The sequence below is a fragment of the Mus caroli genome, chromosome 11, assembly GCF_900094665.2.
Source record: "Mus caroli chromosome 11, CAROLI_EIJ_v1.1, whole genome shotgun sequence".
Taxonomy (NCBI): domain Eukaryota; kingdom Metazoa; phylum Chordata; class Mammalia; order Rodentia; family Muridae; genus Mus; species Mus caroli.
In genome coordinates, this window is record NC_034580.1 from 105,929,420 (window position 1) to 105,940,933 (window position 11,514).

At 37.9% G+C, this 11,514-nt stretch overlaps 1 protein-coding gene across 4 annotated transcripts in view; it reads right to left on the reverse strand.

Moving 5' to 3' along the window:
* LOC110304545 (ATP-binding cassette sub-family A member 8-A) overlaps positions 1-11,514 on the reverse strand; it is a 74,934-nt gene that overhangs the window by 28,818 nt on the left and 34,602 nt on the right. For all 4 annotated transcript variants that reach the window (XM_021175944.2, XM_029483601.1, XM_029483600.1 and 1 more), the window contains 6 exons: positions 9,431-9,629; positions 6,199-6,365; positions 4,724-4,857; positions 3,458-3,595; positions 2,597-2,704; positions 763-936 (listed from right to left, as the gene is read on the reverse strand). In XM_021175944.2, the coding sequence (XP_021031603.1) occupies positions 763-936; positions 2,597-2,704; positions 3,458-3,595; positions 4,724-4,857; positions 6,199-6,365; positions 9,431-9,629 (920 nt within the window). The remainder of the gene's footprint in view (positions 1-762; positions 937-2,596; positions 2,705-3,457; positions 3,596-4,723; positions 4,858-6,198; positions 6,366-9,430; positions 9,630-11,514) is intronic.

Here is an 11,514-nt window from a genome sequence, read left to right on the forward strand (position 1 = left end):
CAAGCAGCCTATACCAGCTGATATGGGGCCCCCAACACATATAGTGCAGAGGACTGCCGAGTCTGGACTCAGTCAGAGAAGATGCACCTAGCTCTCAAGAGATTGAAAGTCCCAGGGAGTGGAGAGGTCTGGTGGGGTGGGGACATTCTTGTGGAGATGATGGGGCTGGGATGTGGAACAGCTGGTGTACCAGGAGGGGGATAAAGTCTGACCTGTAAAAAATGATTAAAAGAAAAAGAATCCTTTCGAGTGTTCTGAGAGCTCTTGGCCTACCAAACCCCTTGCTTGGGGACAGTCTTGCAGAGGGATGCCTGTATTTTCAGTGTAGGATCTCAGTTTATGGTGCCACATAACTGGAAGGTTTTGGGGGTGGTGGTGACAAAAATGTTTGGGAATATGCAACCAGTGTTACTGGGTGTCACAGTCAAGGCAGTCAGGAGGAGCCAGTCGTGGTGGCACAAACTTTAATCTTAGCTCTCAGGAGGCTCTCCATGATTTTAAAGTCAGCTAGGGCTGCTAGGACTTCATAGTTAGACCCTGTCCAAAGAATGAAACACACACACATACACACACACACACACACACACACACACACACACACCAGGTAAAAAGCCACAGTGACAATTTTATGCCATATGTATTTCAACCATACTTTAAGAAACTCTTATAATAGAAATGAAAAATATCAAAAATGGTCTGTGTTACTGTTAGTTTTTGGGTTGATTGATTAATGGTACTTGTTTTAGGAATGGTGTCACTTACCTGAATAAACAGATCTCCAACTGTGAACTTACTCTCTGGAGGGGCGGAGGCATAGAATGCAATGAATATAGACAAAATGAGTGCACAGTACACTGGAACCTCAAACAGAGCCTGCCCGAACCAGTATGCAGATGGGGAGAGCCCTGAAATCCACAGCTGGAACTGAGCTCTGTTCTGATAAGGAAGTGCAATCATCAATTGTATATCGTTTTTTATAAAAATATGAAGAAAATAACCAAATGAGTTATTCATTATTAGTGATTAAACACTACACAGAAGAAGGGACATGGATCATTTCAAAGCTTCTATATCAAAATTTGCTGTTGTTACTAAAAAAAATAATTTATCCTAATGTGATAATGCAGCTAATAAAATAAACCATCCAAGTTACTGACAGCAATAAAGCAGTTAGCCAAAGATTGACTTAATGCCTACAAAGGAAAATTCCCCATCTGAGTATTAACTTTCAGTGGTAAAACAATTCATCCCTTATCCAAATGAAAGTTGCCATTTTTTTCACATCAAACTGTCTTCTTGGTTTATTCTCAATGAACATGAGTGACTAAAGCACTGTCAGTCATTGCACCTTGTGCGGTACTTTGATAGCTTTGTAGTTTCTCATATTTAAAGTCACTAATGTATTTCATATGTGTAGTTATTTTATGTTTCACTACATTTTATATTTTAAAAATCTGCCAAATGATAAAAATTTTCAGTTTTTTCCAAGTGTATTTTCTGTCATTTCTAGCTCTTCTCTGCCTTAGAAATTCTAATTAAATATATGATGAGTCATTACTACTGTCCCATAAATCATTAAAGTTCAGATTATTTTTCAGAGCTTTTTTTTTTCTGTGTTTCAATTTTACTGTCTATTCTGGTTCATTCTGTTTTAACTGTATGTCTGTTCTAAAAGCCATGTTCATTTTTTTTATATAGCTACATTAGGTACTTATAGGAGCTCCACCTGACATGTGTTTGTGTGTGTGTGTGTGTGTGTGTATCTTTCCTCTCTTTCTTCATTGTGTTCATTCTTTTAGCTAAATCCTTGATTGTGTTAACTTTTCCTATTTGTTACTTCTTTCATTTCCTTTGTCATTTCTGGGTCTGTTCTTAATTGATCAAGTCTTGCCCCAAATTTGGATCCTTGGGGTAACCCCTATAACTGATGACTGGAAACAGGTATTTCCAATCCTATATAACTTCTGAATGTGCTTTTCTTAGAGACATCTGTACAGTCTTGACATCATGAAGTTCTACTCCATGCTTCGTCTTGGCAACATAGTGTAAGCAACCCTTGAGTAGAGTTCTACTGCCCTTGCTCTAGGTAATTCCTGCATTGACAGAATGCTTAGAAGCAAATTCCAGCCACTCTAACCTTTTAGGATTCCAGGTTCTTCTTTTAGTTTACTAAGACCTTGGGGTGCTGCTCAAGACCTCTTTGTGTTCCATGAGCTAGTTCCAAGAAGATATGTGTGATATACAACTCAAAATTTTATATGGAATCTCACCAGTCTTTCACTGAAAAGATTACATTTGGGGAGGTGGTCAATCTTTATCCCAATGCCTCCATTCTTTAGAAGGAAACAAACAAAGCTTTTCAATCTTTCTCTTATTTTCCTTTCTCCTGGTCTTTCCACTTGTCCTCCCCACCTCCTTCCTTTTCCTTTCCTTTAGTGCATTCTTCCTTTTTACTTCTATAAAGGTGCAATTGTGTATTAATCAACTGCTCAGTGTATAAACCTGCACACCATAGTAAAGAGAAGCCCTACAGTCACATGCTAAACAACTTCTCATTGTTTAAATCAACTTAAGTTTCCATTATTTTTTTTATTACCTTATAGTCATCAATGCTGGTCATGGAAATATAAGGAGGAACACAGGCCATCAGAAGTACCCACGAGAAGAAATAAGCCACATAATCAAAATTTCGGTGGTCGTTTTCCTAGGAATGGAATTGATGCAAAGTTGAAGCTCATTGTCTGGATGACATTGCTCAAAACACAGTCAATTATCTAAGATAGTGCCTTGGGTCTGTTTTGAGATTTTCACCTCCTTACATTCTTATCCAATTTTCAACATTGATTTTGCTTATATATCTATAGCTACACAATATGATTTTGAAAGTGGGAAGTCATAATGAGAACAAAAGGATTCTAATAATGGAAAAATTCTGACGTTTAGGCTGACACTTAAAGATGATCAATATTTTTTAGGCTTTAAATAATTATTGTGATATTTTGTCACTTTAAACCAGTGCAACCAATTTAATATTCAGGAATTCCAACTCATAAATTTCACATCTTAGGTTTTCTTCCCATCTCTTCCTTCCCTTCCTCCTTCTCCTTCTTTTGATTTCTCTAACATAATCTTATTTGCAATACAAATTAAACTTGAACTCATAATGATCCTGTTGAAACCTCACAAGCACTATAATTATAGGTGTGAGTCAGTATGCTTAGATTTATATCTCCTAATTTAACATTTAGTGCTTATGTGGAACAGCTCAATTGAATATGCATAGTCATACATGATAGGCTGTGATATACCATATATCAAATCAATATAGATATATACAAGATAGATATAGATGCTAACCTAAGATATGAGAGAAACTCTATCAAGACCACTGATATTATTCTGAATGGAACAATCTGGAAGACTCCAGATACAACAGAATCTACAAGAATGTACCAACCTCAGGAAATGTGCTGCGGTCAGTTTGAATGTGTGCTGATGGTGCGAACAGTCCAAGTAGCCCATTACTCACAATATCCACCAGAACCGGAAAACAATTCAGCCTCTTGGTGTTGCATGCCAGGGTAAAGTTGTAATTCTAAAATAGAACAAAAGGATTTATCAGTCTGGAAGGAGGCAACATAAAACCCATGTGAGCAATACACAAAATTCTTCATAGGATGGCATATTCTTTGTGATGCGACTGATGGACTAGAGGTTCTCCAGTTTCTTTCTTTGTGATGCACAGGTCAATGCTGTCATTTTTTAATGCCTTAATTAGGCCCTAATGGGGTATAATTAAATTTTAAGATAAACCTCTAATAAGACAAACTAATTATAACTGCTGTCCTGTAGCCATTTGCTTGGATCCCAACTTTCCCTCCTGGATGGAGAAGTGAGATGGGTAAGAATCAAGAAGTTCATGAAGTTACAATGCCTATGAATAACTTACGAGGAAGAGGGCACTCTTCTGTGGAGATGTCTACAAGCTGCACAGTAAACTATGAGGATGCATCTTTTGGGAATTGCCAGTCACGCTGGGGTGAACTCTGTGATGATACAGATACCTAATTCACCCATAACTCCTGTAAGAAACCCTATGAAGTGATTGGTTTACTAAAATAGACTTGTGTGGAATAACTTTGGCTTTATTCACATCTTCTCAAGAAAAGCCATGTAACATTTAGAGACTATATATGATTTAGGATTACATTTGGGATCTCTGGCTTAAAGCTCCAGGTAATGTAGAAATTGTATTTATTTTAAACGTTTTATATTTACTCATTAGTATGTGTTTCTCTCTCTCTCTCTCTCTCTTTCTCTCTCTGTGTGTGTGTGTGTATGCGCGCGCGCGCGCATGTAAATACATGTTCATTTTGCATGTGTGACAGTCAGAGAACAAGTTGCAGGAGTCAATTCTCTTTTTCCACCACATGGGCTCCAGGAATCAAACTCAAGCAATAATTATACAACGAGCTGATAGTGAATGTAACTTTACTATATTAAACTCATGAATACAATTCTATGAATAATGAATGAAAGTAGGAATCTTAAGGCATTCTCTTAAGTAAATTTAAAGTTTAAATGGAATAAGTTTAGCCCAAATTCTCTCCTCAAATACAAAATATATACACAGATACGTTATTTGTACACAATGTCTCAGATGCCATTTTTCATCAAATTGCCCTATAATAGCCATAGCTCTGTGCCCTGGAGATGCACACACCTTCTCATCACCTGATAGGATGATAGCTCCATTATACTGACTGTCCTCGGTGCCATTTCTAGTCCCAAAGGCATCAACTTCCAAAGCTATGTTCTGTTGTTCCAGTGAATGTATAAAGTCATCGATCTTTGCTCCTGGTAGTAAAATGTAAAAGGCACTATATAAATCCAAAAGAACACCACAAAATTATGTATCAAAATGACTCTTCACAGTCATTTGATTGTTACAGCATGCAATAGTGTGGATTTTAATTCTCCATATATTTCTTTTCTGAACGAATACCTTTTGTTCCCTTTTTTAATTTATGTGCATGTGTGCATGTTATTTGTGTAAGAGCACATGCATACACAAGCATGTGGAGGCCAAAGATCTCTGTCATGTATTTTCTTTGATCACTCTTCACTGTACATATTGTACCAGGGTCTTTCCCTTAGGCTGGAGCTCACCAACTCAGTCTATTTGGCCAGCTGCTCTGGGCACCCATTTCTAGGATTACACATAGGTCTCCATATCCACTAAGCTTTTTTTTTAAGCCCATATTTTTATTAATTATTTAAGAATTTCAAATATGCATAGAATCTGCCTTGGTCATATTTCCACTCACCACTACTTCTCCTAATTCCTATCAGCCACACCTCCTACCTTGACACCTTCCCCAGTTCTGGACTTTGTATCTTTATAATCCATTGAGTACAGTTCGTGCTGCCCATATGAGCACTGGTATGGGGGCATCCAATGAATCGTGGGACCTTAGCTATTTTTGTACTGCTATGATAAAACACCAGGACCAAAAGCAAATTGCACATGTCGGGGCGGGTATGTGTTTACTTTAGCTTACAGATATGATGCTGCATGAAGAGAAGTCAGTCATACCGACAAATCTGTATGTGGGCTCTGGGGATCTGAACTCTGTCCTCAATGCTTGAACAGCAAGTGCTTGACCCATTAAAATTCTTGCTGAGTCTTCAATTGTTCTTTTATAGACTATCTATAATGGTTTGATAAATATAATAATTCTCATGGACTTATGATCTCTTCTAGTTAAAAATAATTCTGATTATTAAAAACAACTTTTGTTAACACCTTGTGACTTTTAGAATAAAACTTGTTAGAATCAAACCACATATTACGTTGAACTGATGGCAGCAATAGTAATCATGTAATTTAAATGTTTTTAAATTTAAAAGGTATGCCTACCAACGTGCTCCTCTTCCCAACTATCAAGTCTCTCTTTATAATCATTGTGACATTCAATTTTCACAATATTTCTATATCACCCTTAATTTTTTAATGTGTGCTGATATAAAACACATCTCCTTTATCATATATTTGATATGACTTTGTTGACTTCAATTAAGATTGAGCTTCCTAAACTGGATGTAAGCACATTCATCTTTTTGTCATGTGTGTCTTTCCTAAGCAATGTTCTGAGCAGTGACAATATTCATAAACTACATGTTTAGCAACATCTTTACCTGTTTTGTTGACGATCAGTAAGTTCGTGAGGGGCAGCTGTGGTTGCTGGCCTGGTGTGAGGAAGTACATATGAGGGGCAAGCTCCCAACAGTAGTCACTTTGACGGACCATCCTGTAAATATTTGCTGACAAAATATGCAGAAGTCCAATCCCCAAAATCAGAATCCTAAACAGAAAAAGTAATTGACAGCATAGACCTCTAGCCATTGTCCAGTCTTCAGAGCATTCTTTCAAAGGCATGGATATAGTACAAGCAAGGCATTATTAAAGACAGACATTCATATGTGTAGTCCTTTGTCTTGTTTCTTAAATTATTCTTTGTCTTTAAAGTGGGAGCAAAAACCAAGGATTCACCATCAGCACACTTCGCTTGATACCCTCTGATCATGGGACAGCTTGTGCAATGTCCTTACATGGCAAGTTGAGCTCTAGCCTTGTTTTCTCTGTGTTTATCCTAATGTTCCCTCTCTGCTGCACAGTGCACTACTCCCCAGACTCACGAGTTACTCTTTGCTCTTTGCTCTCCGCTCTCCTAACCATTGTCTCTAGTCTTGTTCATGGTGACAGTTTCTTTTTCCTTTTCCTTTTCCTTTTCCTTTTCTTTTTCCTTTTCCTTTTCCTTTTCCTTTTCCTTTTCCTTTTCCTTTTCCTTTTCCTTTTCCTTTTCCTTTTCCTTTTTCTTTTTTTATTAGATATTTTCTTTATTTACATTTCAAATGCTATCCCAAAAATTCCCTATACCCTCATGCTTCCATGGCTTGTTCTGTAAGATCAAGAACTGACAAATGGGGCCTCATAAAATTGCAAAGCTTCTGTAAGGCAAAAGACACCATCAATAAGACAAAAAGGCCACCAACAGATTGGGAAAGGATTTTTTACCAATCCTACATCTGATAGGGGACTAATATCCAAAATATACAAAGAGCTCAAGAAGCTGAACTCCAGAAATTCAAATAACCCCATTGAAAAATGGAGNACAGAGCTAAACAAAGAATTCTCAACTGAGGAATACCGAAGGGCTGAGAAGCACCTGAAAAAATGTTCAACATCCTTAATCATCAGGGAAATGCAAACCAAACAACCCTGAGATTCTGCCTCACAGTTAGAATGGCTAAGATAAAAAATTCAGGTGACAGCAGATGCTGGTGAGGATGGGGATAAAGAGGAACACTCCTCCATTGCTGGTGGGATTGCAAACTTGTACAACCACTCTGGAAGTCAGTCTGGCGGTTCCTCAGAAAATTGAACATAGTAACAGTTTCTTAAGGCTCACTGACATAAGCCATTACTTATTTTTGTGTTTTCCTTTCCTTTGATTCCCATTTGAAAAGTTTAAAAATTGGATCCCAGCACTTCAGCACTAATGCGGAAACCTCATCCTTATCTCCTTCCAAGCATGGGTGGCACGGCCACAGCCACAGGGAAATGCAAATGTTGTGAAGTCCGCACAGCTGTTTGACACAGTTCCAGCAAAGCTGGGCTGAATGCTGTGATGGCTGTCCTTCTGTCTCTCACTTTTGGGTTTTTGTCTCTGTGTGTTACATTTGTGGAAACTCTGCATTATGACTCATTGTGTATGTCTTTTCCTGAGAAAATGATTTCTGAGTCTTTTTAAGGAAAGTCCTAAACTTACTTCTGCTTTATCTGGCCTCGATTTGGAAAACTTCCTTGTGCCCTAGAGATTGCAATAAGCTAGGATAACCAAAAGCTAGGAAATTGTAAATGAGACCATAAGCCCAGGGATCTTCTTTGGGTATCTGCCCTTAAGCAAGCTCAAACAGTATAATTGGTAAAAGGTAAACTCTTACTGACTAGGATAATTAGCAACAGCATCTAGGCTCCCTTATATAATATACTTAGAGCTCTCTGAAATTTTAGTTTAGAGATAGGGAATCATACACGGAACACCCCTGAAAGAATAGACCCCACTAAATAAGAAAGATTGACCAAAATAAACATTTTCTACTTTATAACATAGATGATGAAATAATATTGTAAAGAGAGATAGGTAATTGTATTTGCTATTCATAAAAAAGACCAGTTTAGATATTTTCTGCTTGTTTGAGGTGCTTTAAAACTGTAAATACTGCCAGCCTAAAATCAGGCTGTTATATAATAAATGTGTTTGCTTTGACAGAAACATTCTTCAGAATCTTTGACTTGGAGTGATAGGGCAAATAATAAAAATAAAATCTGTTCTATTTGGGCTTTCTAATTGTGACTGAACTTGTAACCCCAGATTTGTAATGAAAAATCAAACACATGTCCAAAGACAAAAGGATATACTGTGGACTTCTTGGATAAGCATTAGTCTGTCATTGTTCTGTGAACTGTATAAGTAAAAAGGTGACCAGATTGCTAGTCAGTCCGAGCTGCAAGATTCCTCTGACCACCACACCTGACTCGCTCATCCCTTATCAACTCCTCATCTCCTCTTAGGGGCCATCCTGTCAACAGGCTGGGAAAGGGTCCCAGGAACTCCAAGACTTCTTGCCTGCTGGGCTCTGTGGCTGGCATCCCTCTGTTCTTGCATCTCCCAGTCTGTATTACAAAGCATTTCTGAATTAACTACAAATAGTTTTCTTCTAGTCTTAATCTTGATAATGTCCTCCCTTTGAAGCATGCATTCAGCAAGTATTGACTGGGATTCTAGTATAAGTCCTGGCTCCTCTGTGTGAACTGATTTACAACTTATTGATGGACCCTGAGATGATCTCAGGGCGCTAATGTCAAGAGATAAATTCCTTGAGAGACAATTGGTATCTTTTATGTTCAACTCCTAAAAATGCCTCCTGACATTTGGCAGGAATTGATAAGGGACCAATTGCACATAAGAACCACAGAAAAGAGAGAGAATTTGAAGATGTATCAACTTTACAAACCCATTACAGTCCCAGAGAATTCTGTGAAATCTGAATCAGGAGATACACACATACACACACACACACACACACACACACACAAGGCTAAGTTCTAAGGTATTCATTGTTTCTACTATGGAGACTTTAAAGGAGAAATGGTAATGAAGAAAGACCTCAGGCCTCATACTGTCTCTGAGAGATTTTTTTTTCATTTAATGTGTTAATATAATAATGTGTGAATACCAAGACTACTAACAGAAATAGCAGGTAGGGACCTGCTCTGGGATATATTTTTATCGCTTTTCTGTTGTTTTACTTATGTGTGCTTTAATGCAACAATTGGAATCTGCAATGATAATTTAGTACTCACAGAATAACGATGGATTTCCTTTCATGCTTTAACTTCAAGAAGCGAAGCCTGGTCACTGCACAGAGTTGCTGCCACCAGAGAGCCATGCCCCCCTTCATCTTACATCTCCCATTAAGTAAAGAGACAAGTTGTTCTACTTCAGCAAACCTCTCTGGGCTCCTTGCCCCTCCAGCTTGTACATCTTCTGTCATACCAATATCTACAAAACAAAAGCCAGCAATCTCTAATGAGTGGTTAAATTTTTCTCTGAAAACATTATTTTTGATCCAGAGATTTTTTTTTTAAGAGTTCTCTTACAGGAAAACAGAAATTCCAAGAGAAAACAAAAAGGGTCAATATAATATTGACAGTCGACTCTGTTTCAAATGATGTTTCTCATAAAGAATACTGTGGGATAGAACAGCACAGAGAGTGCTAATCGTCAGATCATATAACAGCAGAGCTGACCTACAAGAATTAAGCCAGCATTTTCCCATTTATATTAAATCACAGAGCAGAGAAAAGTATAAGTTGCTTAAGGAGACCCTCCTGGGGTGATCCTTGCCGAGGGCACAGAGAAGCTTGCTGGGTAACATTGTGCTTTACATACGTGTTTCAGGGCAACTGATGATGATTGACAATTCACATTATATAAATTATGATTTGATAACTAGATAATAACATTGATCCAGGAAACTCAACAGTTTCTTTAACAAACCGTGACAATATAAGAGAACCCACAGGGGTCCTTTTTTTGGGGGGAGGGTGTTGTTTTGTTGTTACAAGGTGAGTATACACAAGTTAACTGCAATTGTGTATACTGAAATATTAGAAATATAATTTAAAATTTGTGGGTCTTTCTGAGAAAAGGCCTTTCTTTGTAATACAGAGTGGCCTTGAACTCAGGATGCTCCTGCCTCAGTCTCCCAAGAGCTATGGTTATGGGTGTGTACCACCACACCCACCTAAAGATGCTCTGTGAACAAACGTATCCACTCCCCAGTGAGACACGGCTCTCTTTGAACAAATGACTGGAGCTAGAGCGTGTCACAAAAGAGAATGGAAGGGTGGAGATGAGTGACTACTGACAGGCTATCAACATGGCAGCTAAGACCAGGTGACAACAATGGTTCTGACAGGGGTACAGATGGTATTCCTGCTACAGGCGTCTCTTCCTGTCTACCCACGAGAAACTCAGCAACCAGAGAGATTGAGTAGCGGAGCAATCATCTCAAGTACTCATCATGGAAATAGCACTGAATGTACTTAATTTCTGAAGGACCTCAAAACCATGTTGAATGTGATAAACATGAAATGATTGGGAGGGATAGCCCTGAGTGTTGGTGGAGTTCTAATAGAAGCAGCAGCCTCCCTTTGCTCTGCTCTATTGACTCCAACTTATTTTCAAGGAAACCTAGGGTGAATTTTAGTTAAGAAAATCAAAGGAAAATAATCTTTAAAATTTCTTTCTTCTAACTATATCCATTCCTGGCTTTACTTTTTAATGTCTTAAGTGTCCTTTATTAGAAATTTGTTTGTATTGAAGCTGAAGAAATTGCTTAGTAGTTATATGTGGATACTGCTCTTCCAGAGGTCCTAGTTTTGTTTTCTAGTACCCATGTTCATGGCTCAGAACTACCTAAAACTCCAGCTCTACAGGATCCAATGCCTCTGGCCTCTGCAGATGGACACACACACATACACACACACACACACACACACACACACACACACACACTTGAAAACAAAATAAATACCTTTAAAAGAAATTTGTTGCTATATATCATGTAATATATGTCCAGAGTTTAACTGTATCATTTTTTTAAAAAAAATAGAAATTCAGAGAAAGCATTTTGAAGAACACAGTATAGAGAATGTAGCACACATAAACACTTGAAAAATTCTAGTCTGGGATCTAATAGAACATCCCAGGTGAGGCACATCTAAGGGAGAGATGGCAACTGATGGCAATGGATTTCCTCATTTATACAGATTTCCAAAGAAGAAGAAGAAGGAGAAGAAGAAGAAGAAGAAGAAGAAGAAGAAGAAGAAGAAGAAGAAGAAAGAAGAAAGAAGAAAGAAGAAAGAAGAAAGAAGAAAGAAGA